The sequence below is a fragment of the Equus caballus genome, chromosome 3 (assembly GCF_041296265.1).
Source record: "Equus caballus isolate H_3958 breed thoroughbred chromosome 3, TB-T2T, whole genome shotgun sequence".
Classification (NCBI taxonomy): domain Eukaryota; kingdom Metazoa; phylum Chordata; class Mammalia; order Perissodactyla; family Equidae; genus Equus; species Equus caballus.
In genome coordinates, this window is record NC_091686.1 from 67471118 (window position 1) to 67492571 (window position 21454).

A 21454-nucleotide genomic window follows, 5' to 3' on the forward strand; every position below is an offset into this window, starting at 1 on the left:
CCCCAAATTCTGACTTGTGTTCAGGAAAATGCTTTTCCTCATAGCAGTGCCTAAACCATTATTAATCAACCAAACTCAAAGGCAAGCAAGACAACATCAATAAAAAAGTCACAGCAAATTCCAAACAACAAGTGCACTGGAGTAAAAGTCAGGAATTCTTAGTTCTAGTACTAGGTACATTGCAACTAGGAGTACAACCCAAGATAAATCATATGACTGTCTTGACTTCACTTGTAAAATGAAAGTTATGGATATCTAACCCCTAAGGACACTTCAGATATAAATATTTCATAAAACATCCACTAATTAACTTTTCCAATATATAATACACTTATCCATCTGTCCACTCATCCATTTAATAGGCACTTAGTGATGGTTTATTATGCATTAGGCTCTGTCTGGATACTAATAATTCAGAAATTAAGAAATATACATGGTCTGTTTTTAGGAATTCATGATCAAGCAAAAGAGTCAGGCAATTATAATGGGGTGTGTCACTGTGATTATAAATGCCCAGGATGTGGAGGTAAATAAATCAGGGAGGGCACACCTAACTTAGGCTGTGGCAGTGAAGGCTTCTTTTCCAGAGGACTGTGTTGATTCTGAGAGATGCTTTGAAGTGTGTGAGGTAAAAAAGGTGTGAAAAGCTGTTCTAAACAGAGGAACCTAACTATACAAAACAAACAAACGTGAACTTCCAATAAACTTCATAGGTTTAAGGAAACTGAAAAGAGTTTGAGATGGTTAGAGTCTAGGATGCATGTTGAGGACAATGGCTGGAGATGAAGATGGAGTCTAAATGGAACCATCAAATGACAGACAAAAACATTTTGCTTCCCACTATGCACTTAGGAGAAGAGAAAGGCTGATTCACTTTCACTTTCAATCGATCACATTCCAGTTCAGGTGTATCCTGAATTTACAAGACACTTGGTTTCTCCATTGAAAACGTCATAAACAGCTAGTTTTGTATTACATTCAATTCTTGGAAAAATTATGGCTGAGTATACCCAGTGATCTGGAGGGATGTGCTGACAGAAGTCCCTGTGGGGACGCCTGAGGAGCAATTCAACCAGGTCTTCACATTAGGGTCATCTGGAGAGCTTTGAATGCTTTCAATGACCAGGCTGCATCCCAGATCAACTAAATCAGAATTTCTGTGGGTAGGACCAAGGCATCAGCACTTTTCAAGTTTCTCAGTTGATTCAAATATGTAGCCAAGGTTGAGATTCTGCTCTAAAGAAAAAGGGAGTCAGGTGTGTGTGATGGGCTTAAACAAGCATAGTATTTATTGTTAGAGGAGAGATGGGTCTAAGCGATCTTAGTGTTCATAACTCACATTGGGTTCTATTCCAGGCTCCCATGGAGTCCATTCAGGGTTGTAGGAGGAAGAAGCCATAAATAAAAAATGGCAAGGGCTCGTTCCTTAAAGATTCTGTCGTGTGTTTTGTGACCCTCTAAGAGAGAATACCGTGAGAGACAGGCATTCTTTCCCACTTTGCAACAGAACTCCATGCAATTCTACCTTGAGGGCTCCAGCACATCTAGGATGGAGTGTGCAGTTGCGAAACTGTGTTTGGCCACAGTGGCAGCTGTTCTTCACAGGAAAAATGGAACCTCATCTCTGAATGAATTTGTGTTGTGAGGAGAGGGTGTTGAGGGGGTTGAAGCAGAAGAGAACACCATGCGAAAACTGGCTGGATTCGTTCGGGAGTATAAAAATCCATGAGAGACTCAAAAAGAGAGACTCAAAAATAATGGCAAAGGCGTGAGACGTAATTAAAAAGAATTACATACAGAATCCCAAAAGTTTTAACACTATAGGGAAAATATCCAGATAGGAAATATTCTCATCATTTCAACAGATATTTGCTAAATATCTACTATGTGGCAGATACTATAATAGATGATGGGGATAAGGCAATGAACAAGATAGACAAAAATCTCTTCCCTAACGGAGCCCACATTTTCATAGGGAAGACAGCTAATAAGAAAATAAACAAATAGATACAAAACACAATGTCTGGTCATGATAATGCCAGAAAGAAAAATTAAAAGGCTGCTATTTTTACATAGGCCTCTCTAAACAGATGCCATTTGAATAGAGAGATGAAGGAAGAGTGTTATTACGCAAGTTAGTGGTTCTTAAACATTTTGGTTTCAGGACTACTTCACATTCTTAAAAATTATTGAAGACCCAAAAGAGCTTTGTTTATGTGGCTTATATCCATTGATTTTACCATAAATTGTTTAAATATTTATTTAATTCTTTGGCAAAAAATAATAAATTTATCATATGTTAAATAACACACTTTAAATAAAGTAACTATAAATCCCCCAAAACAAAACTAGTAAGAAGAGAGGCATGATTTTAAAATTTTGATAACTTTTTAATGTCCAGCTTAATAGAAGATAGCTGTATTCTCAAATCTGGTTCTGTATCCAGTGTCACACACATATGTAGTCGGAAAAAGGAGAAGTGTTTTAATAGCCTTTTAAGATAATTGCAGTTGTCTTTCCTGGAATCTATACCAAAATTCCACAAGTAATAGTTTCTTTTATTTTTTTTTAAATTTTATTGAGGTCATAATAGTTTATAACATTGTGAAATTTCAGTTGTACATTATTGTTTGTCAATCACCATATAAATGTGCCCCTTTACCCCTTATGCCCACCCCACAACCCCCTTTCCCACTAGCGACCACTAATCTGTCCTTTTTGTTCATATGTTAGTTTATCTTCCACACGAGTGAAATCATATGGTGTTTGTCTTTCTCTGTCTGCCTTATTTCACTCAGCATAATACCCTCAAGGTCTATCCATGTTGTTGTGAATGGAACAACTTTGTCTTTTTTATGGCTAAGTAGTATTCCATTGCATATACATACCACATCTTCTTTATCCATTCATCAATTGTTGAGCATTGGGCTGCTTCCACATCTTGGCTATTGTAAATAATGCTGCAGTGAACATAGGGGTGCCTAAGTCTTGTTGAGTTCAAGTTCTTTGGAAAAATACCCAGTACTGGGATAGTTGGGTCATAAGGTATTTCTATTTCTTTTTTGAGAAATCTCCATACTATTTTCCATAGTGGCTGCTGCAGTTTGCATTCCCACCAGCAGTGTATGAGGATTCTCTTTTGTCCACAACCTCTCCAACATTTGTTATTTTTTGTCTTGGTGATTATAGACATTTTAACAAATGTAAGGTGGTGTCTTAGTGTAGTTTTGATTTGCATTTCCCTGATGATTAGTGATGTTGAACATCTTTTCATGTGCCTATTGGTCATCTATATATCTTCTTTGGAGAAATGTCTGTTCATATCCTCTGCCCATTTTTGATTGGGTTGATTGCTTTTTTGTTGTTAAGTTGTATAAGTTCTTTATACATTTTGGAGATTAACCCCTTCTCAGATATATGATTTGCAAATATTTTCTCCAAGTTGGTGAGTTGTCTTTTCATTTTGTTTGAGGTTTCCTTTGCCCTGCAGAAGCTCTTTAGTCTGATGAAGTATCATTTGTTTATTTTTTCTTTTGTTTCCCTTGCCCGAGTAGACATGGTATTTGCAAAGATCCTTCTAAGACTGATGTCAAAGAGTGTACTGCCTATATTTTCTTCTAAGAGTTTTGCGTTTTCACATCTTACCTTCAAGTCTTTAATCCATGTTGAGTTAATTTTTGTGTATGGCAAAAGATAATGGTCTTTCACTCTTTTGCACTTGGCTATCCAGTTTTCCCAACACCATTTATTGAAGAGACTTTCCTTTCTCCATTGTATGTTCTTAGCTCCTTTGTCAAAGATTAGCTGCCTGTAGATATGTGGTTTCATTTCTGGGCCTTCGATTCTGTTCCATTGACCTGTGTGTCTGTTTTTGTACGAGTCTCATGCTGTTTTGATTACTATAGCTTTGTAATACAGGTTGAAGTCAGGGATTGTGATGCCTCCAGCTTTGTTCTTTTTTCTGAGGATTGCTTTAGATATTTGGGGGTCTTTTGTTGCCCCATATGAATTTTAGGATTCTTTGTTGTATTTCTGTGAGGAATGTCACTGCCATTCTGATTGGAATTGCACTGAATCTGTAGGTTGCTTTGGCTAGTACGGACATTTCAACTATGTTCATTCTTCCAATCCATGTGCATGGAATATCTTACCATTTCCTTAAGTCATCATCAATTTCTTTCAATGATGTATTACAGTTTTGCTGTACATGTTTTCATTCGCTTGGTTAAATTTACTCCTAGATATTTATTCCTTTTGTTTCAAAAGGGATAAATGGGATTTAGTCTTGAGTTCTCTTTCTGTTAGTTCATTATTAAAGTTTAGAAATGCAACTGTTTTTTAGAGATGATTTTGTACCCTGCAACTTTGCTGTAGCTGTTGATTATTTCTAATAGTTTTCTGATGGATTCTTTAGGGTTTTTTATATATAAAATGACATTATCTACAAACAGCAAGAGTTTCACTTCTTCACTGCCTATTTGGATTCCTTTTATTTCTTTGTCCTGCCTAATTGCTCTGGCCAAAACCTCCAGTACTATGTTGAATAACAGTGGTGAGAGTGGGCACCCTGTCTTGTTCCTGTTCTCAGAGAGATGGCTTTCAGTTTTTCCCTATTGAGTATGATGTTGGCTGTGAGTTTGTCATATACGGCCTTTATTATGTTGAGGTATTTTCCTTCTATATTCATTTCATTGAGAGTTTTTTTTTTTTTTTTTGTCATAAATGGATGTTGGATCTTGTCAAATGCTTTCTCTGCATCTATTGAGATGATCATGTAATTTTTATTCCTCATTTTGTTAATGTGGTGTATCACATTGATTGATTTGCGGGTGTTGAGTCATCCTTGCATCCCTAGTATAAATACCACTTGATCATGGTGTATGATCCTTTTAATGTATTGCTGTATTTGGTTTGCCAATATTTTGTTGAGGACTTTTACATCTATGTTCATCAGCGACACAGGCCTGTAATTCTCCTTCTTTGTGTTGTCTTGTCTGGCTTTGGGATCAGAGTGATATTGGTCTCATAGAATGTGTTAGGAATTGTTCCATCTTCTTCAATTTTTTGGAATAGTTTGAGAAGGATAGGTATTAAATCTTCTTTGAATGTTTGGTAGAATTCTCCAGGGAAACCATCTGGTCCTGGACTTTTATTTTTGGGGAGGTTTTTGATTACCATTTCAATCTCTTTACTTGTGATTGGTCTATTCAGATTCTCTATTTCTTCTTGATCCAGTTTTGGGAGGTTGTATGAGTCTAAGAATTTATCCACTTCTTCTATAGTGTCTAATTTGTTGGCATATAGTTTTTCATAGTATTTTCTTATAATCCTTTGTATTTCTGTGGTATCTGTTGTAATTTCTCCTCTTTCATTTCTAATTTTATTTGATCCTTCTCTTTTTTCCTTAGTGAGTCTGGCTAAGAGTTTGTCAATTTTGTTTATCTTCCAAAAAAAAACAGCTGTTAGTTCATTGATCCTTTCTACTGTCTTTTTTTGGTTTCGATTTCATTTATTTCTGCTCTAATTTTTATTATTTCTCTCCTTTTGCTTACTTTGAGCTTTGTTCGTTCTTCTTTTTCTAGTTCTGTTAGGTGTAGTTTAAGATTGCTTATTTGAAATCTTGCTAGTTTGTTAAGGTAGGACTGTATTGCAATGAATTTCCCTCTCAGGACCACTTTCGAGCATCCCATATGGTGTAGTATGGTGTATTTTCATTTTCATTTGTCTCCAGATATTTTTTTATTTCCCCTTTAATTTCTTCAGTGACCCATGAACGAATGGATCAGTAGCACACTGCGTAATCTCCACATATTTGTCCCTTTTGCAGCCTTTTTCTTATAGTTGATTTCTAGTTTCATAGTATTATTGTTGGAAAAGATGCTTGAGATGATTTCAGTCTTCTTAAATTTATTGAGGCTTGCCTCATTTCCCAACATATTGTTTATTTTTGAGACTGTGTTATGAGCATTTGAGAAGAATGCGTATGCTGCTGTTTTTGGATGGAGTGTTCTATATCCATTTGGTCTAGTTTTTCATTTAATTCCACTATTTCCCTGTTGACATTCTGTCTGATGATCTACCCATTGATGTAAGTGGGGTGTTGAAGCCCCCTATTATTATTGTGTTTCTGTTTATTTCTCCTCTTATGTCTGTTAATAGCTGCTTTATATACTTTGGTGCTCCTGTGTTAGGTGTGTATATTTATAAAGGTTATGTCCTCTTGGTAGAGTGTCCCTTTATCATTATATACTGCCCTTCTTTTTCTCTCATTGTCTTTTTTATCTTGAAGTCTACTTTGTCTGATATAAGAATGGTAACACCTGCTTTCTTTTGTTTGCCATTAGCTTGGACTATCATCTTCCATGCCTTCACTCTGAACCTGTGTTTGTCTTCAGATCTGAGATGTATTTCCTGGAGGCAGTATATTGTTGGGACTTGTTTTTTAATCCATCCAGCCACTTGTGTCTTTTGATTGGAGAATTCAATCCATTTACATTTAGAGTGATTATTGATGTATGAGGGTTTAATACTGCCATTTTATTGATTGTTTTCTGATTGTTCTGTATTTCCCTTGTTTCTCATCCCATGTATTTCTGACTGCCAATTCATTTTGGTGGTTCTCTATGATGGTTTTCTCTTTATTCATCATTTGCATCTCTGTTCTGATTTTTTGTTTAGTGGTTACCATGAGGTTTCTATAAAAGATCTCATAGACGAGATAGTCCATTTTCTGATACCCTCTTATTTCCTTAGTCTAAGTAGGTTCCTTCCTTTTCCTTTTCCCCATCTAAGTTATTGTTGTCACAACTTACTCCATTTTGTGTGGTGAGTTTGTGGTTAAAATAAAGTGATTATGGTTATTTTTTATGTTTTCTTTCACTTTATCTTCAATGTTATAATTGTTTGCTAACTTGTTCTGATAGTTAGCTGCAATTATATGGGGGTTTTTTGGTCTATTTATCTCCTTGCTCAAGCTTTTGTAAATCCTTTCTTTGTTTTTCCAGGTATGAGGGCCTTCTTGATCATTTCTTGTAGCAGGGTCTTATGTTGATGAACTCCCTCAGCTGCTGTTTATCTTCGAATATTTTTCTTTATCCATTACATCTGAAGGATATTTTTTGCTGGATAGAGTAGTCTTGGCTGAAAGTTTTCATCTTTCAGAATTTTGAATATCTCATTCCACTCTCTCCTAGCCTGTAAGGTTTCTGCTAAGAAATCTGCTGAAAACCTGACAGGGTTTCCTTTGTAGGTTATTTTCTTCTGCCTTGCTGCCCTTAATATTTTTCTTTGTCATTGACTTTTGCCAGTTTTACTAATATATGCCTTGGATAAAGTCTTTTTACATTCAAATAATTAGGAATTCTATTAGCTTCCTTTAGTTGTAATTCCAGCCCCTTCTCCAGGTTTGGGAAGTTCTTGGCTATTATTTCTTTAAACAAGCTTTCTGTTCCTTTCTCCCTCACTTCTTCCTCTGGAATACCTATAATCCTTATGTTACATTTCCTAATTGAGTCAGATATTTCTCAGAGAATTTCTTCATTTCTTTTTAGTCCTAATTCTCTATCATCCTCCATCTGAAGCATTTCTATATTTCTATCCTCTGAATTGCTAATTCTGTTCTCCATAATATCAGCTCTGTTACTTAAGGACTCCAGATTTTTCTTCATCTCATTCATCTCCAACATTTCTGATTGGTTTTTCTTTATAGTTTCAGTATCTTTTGTGAAGAAATCTCTCTGTTCATTAATTTTATTCCTGATTTAATTGAACTGTCTTTCTGAGTTTTCTTATAACTCATTGAGCTTTTTTATGATAGCTATTTTGAATTCTCTGTCATTTAGATTGCAAATTTCTGTGACTTCAGGATTGATTTCTGGGTACTTGTCATTTTCCTTCTGGTCTGGAGGGTTGATATACTTCTTCATACTATTTGATGTAGTAGGTTTGTGCCATCGTACAGTGGTAGTATCTGGTTGCAGATTCCACCTGCCACCATGGCAGGGGGTGGGCAGGAGCTGTGCATTCTGAGCCACTGCGATCCCAGCAGCCGTGCCTGTCCTTTGGAAGCTGTGCTGACAGGGTCTGTCTGTGTTTGCCTGCTGGCTGCTGCTGCTTTACACATGTAGGTGTGCAGGTGCTCTGGCAGGGGTCCCTTGCTCTGACTGACCAGCCGAGCTGGTGTACCATGTTGGGGGAGGGGTGCTTTCTTTTGCATTTGAGATCCCGGAGATGCTCCCACTCTGAACTTGCTATCTGCCATCTTGGGCTGGTCAGTTTGGTGAAGACATCCCCACAATTGCTTAGCCTCCTTGGCATTGAGCATTCCCATGGGCTGGAATGCAACTCTGAGAGCCAAGGCGTTCCCGTGGAGGGCTTCCCTTTCCACCCTCTCCTCTCAGAGCCACATGCATTCCCATGCCCTAGATTGCTGCCATTCAGGGAGGAAGAGGAGATCCCCTTACCCCTTTCCACTACCTCCTGGGGGGGTTCAGCACCTCCACCTTCAGACGAATGACTGCATGGATCTCTCAGATGTCTACTGTATTGTGTGAATGTCCTCTGTTGGTTTATCAGTGTCTTTTCTTTGTACCTTAGGGAGGATAGTCTAAGCGAAGAACTCATTCTGCCATGATGCTGATGTCACTCCCTCAAGTAATAGTTTCTTAACGGTTTTTGCCTTATGGAATTTGAAGCCATTTCAATGAGCTTCCTATACTTTGTAATATTAAAATCCAATATTGATCTATCTTATACTTTTAATGGATTTAGTGTCATCATGCATTGCTTATTTGGAAAATATCACTTAATTGAGTTATGCAGATCTTCCAAATGTTGTCACATATTGTTATATGATACAAAACATCTTACTTGTTAATATCATCATTGATCTCATGAGAAAGAAATGTTAAGTACTGAAAAGCTTTTAAGCTCACACTGGGAGCACTGCTTTTGCAAAATTCTAAGTTTGCTTGAAATCAAACTATAGTCTAGCCCAGAGGGCTAGTTCAAATCCACCACAACTCTCCTGGATGCCTTCTGTACCCACTACCAGTCTTTGCTTTGATATCTTCCTTCCCACTGACAAAGGCAGACCATGGGGCACTCTGACCCATTTCCTTCAAGCCAATAAAAGGATCTATCTCTACACCAAGAAAAGACCTCCCCATCCCATCCATCTTTCTGGTCTAAGGATCATACCACTCCCTGAAGATTGGAAAGACTGTGGTGATGAATACAATGAATGATCTCACTCTTCACTTGAGACGCACCCCCCCAAACAGGGAGTGGCACAACTTTAAACATATAATAATAACATAACAACAGTTGGAACAAACAGTAGCAAGAGGATTGCTCTGTCACACCTATCAACAAGCTGAATGGTGTTATTTCTAATTTTGGGCCTCCATAAAGCACAAAAACAATATTATTAAACAACGTTTGGGGCCAAACCTCACAGAGTCCACTGCCATAGATGAGGTCAGTGTACATGCCAAAGTCAGGAAAGAATGGGCACTCTGAGAGAATGTGAGAAAACCACTCTGTCCTCATAGGGATTTAATACGTGGCCCTGTTACCTTGCCGACAAGCTTTGTTTTGGGAGAATTACTGTTGCTTACTTTGTGATGCAAGGACCAAACTAAAAACAAGGGCGACACATTCATATTCATTTGGAAACACCAAAAATATGCAGAGCATGGAACTCTGAAGAGGCCTGAGATGAATGCAGGCAAATCAAGGAAATAAATTTTTGAGGTAAACAAAACGCTTGTTAAAACAAACAAATAAAAGAAAATAATAAAACTAAATACCAAAAAAGGCCAATGCTTGTTTTGAAAAAAATCAACAAAATCCACAAAAGTGGATTTGAGAAAGCTTCAAGACTTCATGGTAGAATTCTCATCCAACCATGGCAACCCGTTCCCATGCAGCCTAAGAGGAGCATAATGAGACAGGCTGACACAGGGAGTGCAAGGATAACCAACAGAGCCCCTGTCCTCAGAGAATTCAAACGTATGGTATGAAAGGTGACTGGTAAAACTGAAATGCACTATAATAAAAATACACCAGATGTGCACAAGGTGCCTAGTTAAAACTGGTAAAAGGAAAGAAAACTGCAAAGGTCTTTATTGCTTATTATTAACAAATTCTTGAAAAGTGTATGCCAGCTGAATAGCCGCTTCCTCCAGGAGGCCTTCTGTGGCCACAGCAATCCTGACACTAGACTAAGCTCCCCTCTGCATATACACCCATAGCCCTTGAACTTTCCTCTCAGCAGTTTTCAAACTTCACCTTTACATTTGCTTGTCATTATTTGACTAATGTCTGTTTAGAATAGACTTCAAGCTCCATGAGGGCAGAAACTAAGTGAGATTTGTTGTACGCCCAGCACTTAACACAGTGCCTGACACTACTAGGTGCTTAACAAATGTGTTGAGTACACAAAGGGAGGGAGGGAGAGTGTAGCTTTAGACCAGCTAGGTATGCCAGTCCTTGGGAAGCAGCACATTGATTAGGAGAAAGACAAGAGAAAAGAGTCCCATGGGAAAATAGGAAAGTCCCCAAGCCTCTTGTCCCTTACACTTTAACTTGGTGAAAAGGAGTTAATGTGAGGAAGCAATTGAACACAGTTCAGTGAGCACCTATTAGACATCTGGAGATAACAGATAAATCCTAAGAATTCTGACCAATAAACTCAAAGTATTCTTTGTGAGATGTTTCTTTTTTTCTTGGTGGTGAGGAGGGAAGAGTTTCCAAGAGGAGAGAGAACATTATTTGAGAAGTTTCTTCCATTTGTGCTTATAATTTAATTGGCTTAGCTGGCACTGCAGGGCTGTGGAGAAGGAAGAAAGTGAAACAGCTGTAAGAGTCTCTGCAGGTCTTGGAAAGGTCTTAGCTGGCAGTGGCAGCAAGGACGGCAAGAGGGGAAAGAGAAGTGAGCAGAAATTCCAGGAGTTCCCAACCACAAATTTCAGGGGGAAATGTAGATGTACACCTGTGATTCTGCTCCATGTGACACGACAGGGCAAAGTACGGTATGAGTAATTCTTCATGGGGGAAAATGGAATGATATTGACAGCTCTGCATTAGGAACCAGTAGTTACCCAGGAGGGTAGTCAGGTTTGCCATTTGGTCTGCACAAGTACACAGTCTTCTCATGGGAAGGAACTTGAGCTTTGGCAACAAACAGATCTCCACCTTGACAATTATGAATTGTGTGATCTTACACTAATGGTAAGATTATATTCCACAGTTATAAAAATAAACACAATAATATTTCCCACTCCTTGCCCTAGGTTTGCTATAAAAATAAAATTAGATGAAAGCACAGAGCATGACAATTGATGAATGACAATTGCCTTTGGCTTCTTAGTCTTCTAATTGAAATCTCAAACACAATCTGAATATTGTATTGTATACAGCTTTACTGATATTAAGTTACTGTAAATGATCTTCTTTCTATATTACTAAAATGTCTGTCTTTTTCTATAAGTTTCTTCAAAATTTTTCTTCCAAAGAAGTCAGGGTAGAATTAAATTTCCATAAATAAATGTCATTGTTAATCTCCTTTTGGCAATTTTAGCAATTCAATTCATTTTGTGAATATCCTTAGTTATTTCTTTAGGGTAAAAAACAAGTATGGCTAGGGGCTGGCCGGGTGGTGCAGCGGTTAAGTTCGCACGTTCCGCTTCTCAGTGGCCCAGGGTTTGCTGGTGCGGATCCCGGGTGCAGGCATGGCACGGCTTGGCAAAAGCCATGCTGTGGTAGGCGTCCCACATATAAAGTAGAGGAAGATGGGCATGGATGTTAGCTCAGGGCCAGTCTTCCTCAGCAAAAAAAGGAGATTGGCAGTAGTTAGCTCAGGGCTAATCTTCCTCAAAAAAAAAGAAAAAAGAAAAAAAAAACAAGTACGGCTAAAGGACCACATAGAAATGCACTAAAATTGCCCCGATTTTACCTGTTTTGAGCCACCACTGTGATGTGACTATGATCTCTAGATGATTCTAGGAAACAAAAGTGATAAATAGCGAGTTGTTATTTTTGTCTCTTTGGTGGGAAAGGAAGGGGGAGACTTTCCTTGACCTAAATAATCTAGGATGAGTGGTGCACCAACTAGTTTCCACCCAGAGTCACAGGCCAGAATCTCTAACAAGGCACATTTGATGGTGAGAAACCATTTAATGAATATGCAAGAACAAAAAGAGGTAAAAAAAAAGATTTTGATTGATTTATAAATTAATTCCTTGGTCATAAAAGTCATATAAAAAAGCTACCAGGAGCTTAATTTTTCCAGTTGAAGCACATATTTTGCTAGAAACAAATATGAGTCTATGACAAAACGGAATGGAGATGAAAGCATAATTTTTGCCCCTTTCAGCAGCTTATTGATTCCTAAAGAATGTCAGCATCACTCTGTGAGCATGCTCTTCATCATCGCCACACACTATGAAAGGGACACATATGGCAGGCTGTGTTTTGTAAAAGCAGAACTGGAAGTAAAGATGTAGTAATACTCTACTCAGCTTAGGAAAATGCCAACTTTTTTGCTATTTGAATATCGGAATGTGAAATGTTATTTATTGGCAGAGAGTTACAGAATTGTAGTCACAACTCTGAAAGCTTTGCAAATTTAAATGCATGCTAATTTTTCGTCTTCCATAAATATGCCCCTTTGGTTCTATTAAGAAGTGTTACTAATAAAATACGAAGTGTGACCAACATAACTATAAATTCTTGAGAAAGAGTTATGCATGCCTGATGCCTGCTTCTTCAATTATTATAACATTGTCACTTAAGATAAAGCAAATAAACAAGGAAAATACAAGCACATGGCACTTTCCAAAATCATGGCAGCAAAACCCAAAAGCAGAATGATGAATCAAGATCAGGGGTTTTCTAGTCCTGGTTCAACCACTTCATTACATGACCAGGGACAAATCAATTCACTTTAAGCCTCAATATTTTGCATCTATAATATAAGGATAATAACCTTACTGACCTCATAAGGGTGTTATGAGGTTTAAATAAGATGATGTTTCAGAAATGCTCAATAAATATGAGTCATTATTATAACAAACATTATGAACACTGATATTTAAATAAATAAAATGATGAAAAGCCTATACTGAAACTCTCTATTCAAAGATTATTTTAAAATCTGTTTGATAACAACTATCACATTTTCAAAAATAATATCCCATGATACTCATAAATATGAGAATATGTTATTTAATCATATAGGAAAAAATTTTAATGTTCTTATATATTTTTGGTATATAAGCTATTTTGATATATAAGTTATTTTGATATATAAGCTAGTCCTTATATATCAAGGATTAGCTAGTGCAGGAGATGAATCAGATAAATTTGAAACTATATGGGTTTTTCTAAGGTTTAAAATATTTATATAGGGGCAAAAAAATGGATGTGGCCCTATTTAATATAAAGCCTGCTTCAGTTAAAATCTGGATTTGTCCTCAGTTGACCTCAGCATTACAAGGTATTAATGACATCTGGATAGCTCTAGGGGCTCGAGGCAAGAGGAAAGAGCTTCGGCAGCAAGGGATGTTCAAGACAGAATGGCAAAGGTAGGAGTCAGGAATGCAAATGAGAGCAGGTACAGGTTTTCCGTTCCTACCTATTTCCTTCATATGCTTGCTCCACTCCTTCTTGGTGCTAATTGAAAACTAGATGACTTCTTTACTCTATATATTTGGAAGTGAATTTAAAAGCCAAAATTGAGCATCCCTAGGTCTTTCAGTTTTCCATCTCTCTCTTTTTTTTTGTAATCTTTACTGAGATATAGCCAGCCCTGGTGGCCTAGTGGTTAAGATTTGGTGCTCTAACCATGTGGCAGGGGTTCATTTCTCAGTCAGGGAACCACACCACCCCTCTGTGGTGGTTGCGTGTTGCTGTAATACGGAGAGCTAAGCCACTGGTATTTCAAATATTTCAGAGGCTCACTCATGGTGGACAGGTTTCAGTGTTCTAGACCGAGAGAGACTATGAAGAATGACTTGGCCACCCACTTCCGAAAAAAATTGGCCATGAAAACCCTATGAATAGTAGCAGAGCATTGTCTGATATAACATCAGAAGGCAAGAGAATGGTGCAGAACGACCAGGCAGGGTTCCACTCTGCTGTACACAGGGTCGCTAGGAGTCGGAATTGACTCCATAGCACTAATAACAACAAATTGAGATATAATTTACATCTCATGCAATTCATTCATTTAATTCACATCTCTTTTCACTTCTTTTCTTCCAAGAAAAGCCATTTAATTAACATGTTTGGTACTTTGTAGGACAGGAGCTATTTCAGTTTAGTACACCACTCCCATGCTCCTCTATATTAAAAAGTTAACAGTCCCAGAAGACAACATGGACAGCAGGCAGAAACTTGACATGGATTGGGAATGGATCATCTTAATATTTTTTAATTTTATAATTATGAGATCAATACATCTTGGAGAATTCAGAGAAAGATAAAGAAGGAATCAATATTTATTTATCACCTATTCCCCACTAGCCAGAGATATCCACTCTTCTCAAGTTGTATTTTTCTTCCATCTTTGTTTTTCTGTTTGTCAATGTGTGTGTGTGTGTTGGGGGAGGAAGGTTCATATTTGGATTTTTATCACGGATGTAATCTAATAAATATATTTTTCAAAATATAATTGGCTGTAGGAATTCCTTTTAGTAGCTACACCATCATTCATTAAATGTCCCCATGTGTTGGGTGTTTAGGCTGTCCAACTTTTTGCTATCATAAATAAACCTGTGATGGATATCCCTGAATATTATCTCTGCAAGCCTCCCTAGATGTAGGATTTGGGGAACTGAGATAGTGTCTGTTGATAAGCTTATATGTGAAACAAGTTTTAAAATCTATTTATTTATATTAAATAAAGTTTACTCTCTAATCTAGTGCCCATTGTAAACTAACGCCATTTTTGAGTTCTTTCCAAGCCATTCAGTACTCCTTTGAAGAGCTTCCAGTAAAAAGTCAGAGAATTTATCATAAAGTAAAGGAGGGGGAAACTCCTTCAAATAGTTTTTTATTCAACAAAAGTAAATACGGGGTGATATCTTAGTGACGTAAAAGATATACAGAGTGTGTGGTCTTAATATACAAGGGGCGATTCTCATTCATTCTGACATGGTGTACCACATTATTTTTAGGAATATCCTGACCAACTATCCTGGGAAGAATGTATATTATAATTATTATGTGTCCTTTGCTGTGTGCGTCATGCATCTGTTGCATTTGTGTGTGTGTATTTTACAGAGATAATGAATCCTCCTGGTTATCTTTAAAATATGTTTTAGAATGAATTATGAAACACACAACAGAAACGCAATAGAATATTATTGAACTGAATCTGCCTTGTTTTTGCAATGGAATATCTGATCTCTGATATTGATTAGGATCGTGATTTAAAGGGCACATATTAGTAAGATACTAAGAGTGAATTGCCTGCAATCTGCACACTCAGAGAAGAACTATGACTTATTTGAATTTGTTCCAACCACAGTAATAAAGCCCACACTCATGCACAGTACTCATTAATCCTCAGGTTTTGTAACAAAGGTAAGTTGTTCTAAAATAAGCAATTATTAATGACCCAAATCAGAAATAAATTTGGAGGAAATGCACTTAGGTGAAAGATGAAGAGCCAGAGTTAGAAACCTTTTTCTGACTACACAAATGGGTAAAAAGAAGGGACTTAGAAAGCTGCCTGAGGAGATCCATGCCAACACAGTGGTTCCTTCCTTCTCATTGCTCTCCCTCAGAACCAAAGCCACACCTAAAGCAGGTAGCCAGGTGCACAGTCAGAGTCTCCATAGCCCATTTCAAACACCGCCTCTGTTCAGATTACTACACAAGTGTTGATGTGTGACATTTTGATCCCTGAATTTCTTTTTTAATTTTCAATTTTCCTGGATTTTAATCAGGTATGTGGATGTTACTGCAAAGCTACAACTAATAATGACCGACTATAGATCTAATGAAATCATTTCACTTTCTGCCAATCAACACATATTTGGAAGAGACATCGAGCAATACCACACACTCTGAATATACCACAGAAATGATGACTTCACCAAAGAAGGGCTCATAGTCCTACCCACACTAGAGAGCAAAGCAAGAGCATTTTCTCGTTCTTTCACTGAGGACAGTCATCATTTCTCAGCTGTTTCTCTGCCTCCTCCCTACCTAACCCTTGAATTCTGCAGGTGCAAGCTCTGAGTCAGTGCTGCTGATGTAATGCCATATTAAGCCTTCATAAAGTGGAACAGCCCCAAACAAGACATAAGGAGAATCTAAGGTTGAATGGATCCTGAAGAGATCATCTGCCCCTGTGAAGGCCTTCCTCAGCTAGGAAAAAAGGTCAAACCAAGATAAGCACCTGACTTTCAAAGAAGGAATTTTATTCAATCAACAGTGAGTTTTCTAGTCCCCATGCAAGGTTCTTCACTGGGTACAAGAAATGCAAAGATAAATAAGACATGGTTTTGGCTATTGGAGGTCACAATACAGTGGGAGTCACTTGAATGCTGTCCCCTCAATGTGGTCACCTTCAGTGCTGTTCCCCTGTAATTCTTACTGTTCTTCACTCATCACATACTGTACCTTATCTACGTCCTCCGTGTTTCCATTCTCCTTCTCCTCTTTTATTATTTGGTTACACTGCAAAATTCACAATGTGATACCTGAGAGAGGACTTTTCTACTTTAAATAAAGGCAACCAATGTCATCCCATGTTAGCATGATGTATTTAAAATTTACTAGTATTAAGGCATATTTTATGCCTTACCATGGGTGTTGTTAAACAGGTTTCTACAACTATAAATTATGACTTGATACAGCCTCATATAAAGCAAAGTCTAAGAAAAAACCAATAAATTACAAAGAGGTAAGCCCACCGAAGGTATGGTAGAAAAAATGCCTGAAACTTTCTCTTCCATGTGGTCCAGATAGCATTTATTAGAGTCATCTGTTGAAGTGGGTGATAATATTCAAGGGACATACTCAAAAAGGGCACAGAAGCCTTAGAGTAGATTTTAAATCATCTACTGATACACCAGGGAAAATATCATGGCTCTAGACACCAGCCTTTGTTAGCTATGGATTAGATACCCTAGAACCTATCCTGCTTTGAAGGCAGAGATAATCATTTGCTAACAGGCGGATAGAGGGCTTTTAATCCCTACTAGCATGTAGACACTGAATGTCTTGATCATGTCTGCCTTGACCAGAACCTCAGGAGAGTTGAATGGACAATACAAGGATGGAAGAATAAATACAAAAAAATAGACTGGATGACCAGAAAAATAGACTGGTCAGGAATAGATGACCAGAAAGAATGACAGAGCACATCCAGAGCATGCAGAACTTTCATTTTCAGGTCCCATTTTTTAAAGAATAAGAATGAATTTACGTCAACAGAAGTTTCAAGAAAAAGTTAGGCAACCCAGGCTCAGAAATCAGATACTCAGACCATAAAGGATTGAGGAAACAATTTCTTCCTGTTTTATAAAGCATTAAAATTATTAAATAATAGACATGGGAAATACATGGTTACTGAAACCGGGCTTTCTATGGACAAAACTACTATGAAAATACAATAGGCTGTGAGAATTAAGGCTGGAAAAAGCACATCAAGAGGGTAACATGGCCAAGCAAATATAATGGGAATCAAATGCATCAGATGGTAAAGCATTGGACGGTCAGGACAAACTCATCATGCACAGACCAGAAATGCAAGCGTGAACAGAAAATACAGACTGTGAGAAACATTTATTAATTAAGCTTAAATTTATACATGTAAAACATTCAACATTTGTGAAGTTAAGTCAATCATTCTATTTTTAGAATATAATTTTGTCTCTACTACAGAGAGTATTTTGGCTTAAAGACATTTTCTCACGTTACTTAAAAAATGCTTTCAAAGATGATAAAGGGTGGGGTTACAAGAGAACAATAGGTATAAAACAGCAAAGTTTCAGAAAAAAATTTTTTTCTTACACAATTATTCAAAGTGAATGCTGCAGCAAGAATAGGCCATCTTTCATTGGCACTGGTTAGACAGAGGCAAGAAGGCAATGTTATGTAACTTACATCAACCAACACGCTTCAGACATTTCAGAATAGGACTGCTCAATCCACACAGTACAAACAAGCTCACTCTAGATGGTATGGCCCATGCCTCAGTGTCCCATACTGTTGATGCTAATGACTTCCAAACCTGTCACTCCAGATTAGAGCTCTCTCCCAAACCCCAAATCCACATATCTCAATCCTCTACTGGACTTTTCCACCTGAATATACCACAAGTGTCTCAAACTCAACAAGCTCAAATGGAATTCATCATCTCCTCCCACCCACTCATCTTCTACCCCTCCTGAACCTCGCTTCCATTCTATATGCTCTTCCTTGTTAATGGTAACACCATGTACCCAGGATGCAAAGCCAGAAAGTCTTTCTGTTTCTCTGTCTCACTTTCAATTACTCCTATATTAGTTTAAAACCACATCAATGCTACTTCCAGCCTCATCCCTTATCTGGTAACCCAAAGTAATCCTTCTAAAATTTAAATTATTCCAATGCTTACAACTATTTAAAGATCACCCATGACCTACAGGATAAAATCCAAATCTCATTTATTTTGCTGTCTGGCCCTTCCTAAATGCTCAGGTTTATCTTTTACCACTCACAGACAGGCATCTATCATTTTGAAATAGTTAACATTTTCTTTGATATATTCACAGTGTTTTACATGTCTAAACTGCCAGAAGTCCCCCTTTTCTTTGATTCTGCTCAGTGGATTTCTGTTCATTCTGTAGGATGGGACCCAGCTCAATCAATCCATCTTCAGAGTCAGTGAAACACAGCTGTCACTCCCTCTTCAGTGGTCCCTCTCTGTGTCCCTCTTGGTCATTGTCTCTCTATTTCTCTGTCTCTCTTTCTTTCTCTTTCTGTCTGCCTAGATAATAGCCAGACATATATAGGCATAGACATATCCACACACACACACACACCTCTAATACTGTATTAACAAACTGTATTACACTAACTTGTTTGCATATCTTTCTCCTCTACTAGATTCTGAATTTCTCACGAGCTGGAACTATATTTTATGTGTATTTGTGTTCCAGCACCTGATGTAGATCCTGATATAAGTAGGGGCAAAATTAATATCTGCTGAAAGAGTGAATGAACCCAAGGAAATATGTACAGCCGTTTACACTATAGCACTGTTTATAAGAACAATAAATTGGAAATTATATACTACGTATCCGTCAACAGAAAGTGGATACTCAAGTAATTGAGTGCCATACAATTAGTGCTGCATGCATTTGCATGAGCAATCTTCAAAGTACAAGGTTAATCAGAACAAAACAAGTTCCAGAAATGTACAGCATGTAGAAATTGAAAACATGCATAACAATATTCAAATCTGACAAATCTGGTTAGTGGTTGTATAGGTGTTAACATTGTTCTTTTGCTTCTTTTTTTTAATTTTAATTTTTTTTTTTTTGAGGAAGATTAGCCCTGAGCTAACATCTGCTGCCAATCCTCTTCTTTTTGCTGAGGAAGACTGGCCCTTACTAACATCCGTGCCCATCTTCCTCTACTTTATATGTGGGACACCTACCACAGCATGGCTTGCCAAGCGGTGCCATGTCCGCACTCGGGATCTGAACCGTGAACCCTGGGCCACCAAAGTGGAATGTGCAAACTTAACTGCTGCGCCACTGGGCCGGCCCCTATTCTTTTGCTTATTTTTATGCATATTTAAAATATTTCATAATATAAATTTTTTGAAGACTTTTCATAAAAATGTAACAAAATGATGATGCCAATGGCTAGAGACATACCTTGAAGGGGCCCTTTCCCCCTGTGACATGCACCTATGTAACCAAGTAGAATTAGGTATAAACATCATATCATTTAACAATTTAAAACACATTTCAAAGGAAATCTGTATTTCTCCATAATAAAGAAAGATCTTTGATCTAATTGCTGTTTACTGAAGAAGTTTTCTGGTTATTGCTTTTGACGCTTGTTTTACCCATGGAAAAGAGGAGTGTATATATGTGTAGAGAGAAGAACCTCCAAAGGAAGAGTCAGTCTCAGCTCACCATGTGCTGACGCCACCAAGTGAAAACACTGGAGATGAAATGATTGCAACTGCTTTTTCATGAGAACATGTAATTATAACAAGTTGAGAAAAAAATAGAAGGGTCCCAGGCAAATAAAGAAAAAGAAACAAGGCCTCAGGATGCTTCTCCAGTGCTCGATTTCCAGGGAATGTTTTTATCCCTTTGAGAATAACATGGGCCAAGGAACAATGTAAGAGTAATAGTTCATAGATAGCTTTTACAGTCTATATACCAAAGTAACAGCAACTTAACCAAGTCCTTTGGTGCAAGATGATAAATTTTTGTATATTTTCAGTTGAAGCATACTGTAATTTTAGCCATAGGGTCACAACACAGTATCACACTGAAGGAAGGAAAACTACACTCATTTAGTACCAATTATGTGCTAGGCACTTAATTCTTACAGCAGCTTGTACCATTAGTAGTATTACCTCATTTTGTAATAGTTGAAAATGAAGCCCAGAGAGTTAAACGTGATTGTGTGTGTGTGTGTGTGTGTGTGTGTGTGTGTGTGTGTGTTTGTGTGAGGAAGATTGGCCTTCAGCTAATACATGTTGCCAATCTTCCTCTTTTTGCTTGAGGAAGATTGTTGCTGAGCTAACATCTGTGCCAGTTTTCCTCTGTTTTATGTGGGATGCTGCCACAGAGTTGCTTGACAGTGGTGCTAGGTCCACGCCTGGGATCTGAACCTGCGAGAACCTGGGGTGCCAAAGCAGAGTGGGTGAACTTAACCACTACGCCGCCAGGTTGGCCCCTAAATGTGATTTTTAAGGTTAAAACTGAAATCGAACCCAGACCCTCCTTACTTTAAATTAGTCCATGCTTCTACTATAACACACTGTCTCATGTTCTTGTCCCTTTCCCCTACTATCTTCTTGCATGTTTCCCTAAAGCCTTGCAGTGCACTGATTTGTAATGGCAACAGGCCTACAGAATGGGTTACGAATGATACACATATGCCAGCTTTGTATATGCTAAAGCTGATTAACAACACACATGTAAGGCATAAAATATGCCTTAATATTATAAACACATACATAACCTTCGGTATACACAAAGCTTTAAATGTTAATTTTGTTTTTGAGAATATAAGTAAGCATTCATAAGCAAATAAAGAACTTAAGACCAATACAATAAATATTAAGGTGTCTTGTGCAAATAATCTTCAGTGTTTACAAAGATGTTCACAGTTGTTTACTGAAATATTTATAATAGCAAAAGACAGGAACAATCTAAATGTACAAAAATCAAAAACTGAATAAATAAATTATGGTGTACCCATAGCACAG

General features: G+C 37.5%; 1 protein-coding gene across 18 annotated transcripts in view; it reads right to left on the reverse strand.

Annotated features, from left to right (window-relative positions):
- The window catches only part of MTHFD2L (methylenetetrahydrofolate dehydrogenase (NADP+ dependent) 2 like), a 143078-nt gene that overhangs the window by 58844 nt on the left and 62780 nt on the right, over positions 1-21454 (reverse strand). For 8 of the 18 annotated variants that reach the window (XR_011437086.1, XR_002806998.2, XR_011437084.1 and 5 more), the window contains one exon: positions 11957-12002. The exons of 9 other annotated variants lie outside the window; for them this stretch is intronic. Coding sequence is in view for 5 of the 9 variants with exons in the window: in XM_023637974.2 (XP_023493742.2) it covers positions 11957-12002 (46 nt within the window). In the remaining 4 variants the exon portion in view is untranslated. Of the gene's footprint in view, positions 1-8670; positions 10832-11956; positions 12003-21454 lie in introns of those variants that run through there. One more of the 18 variants, XM_070262352.1, reaches the window with a different exon arrangement.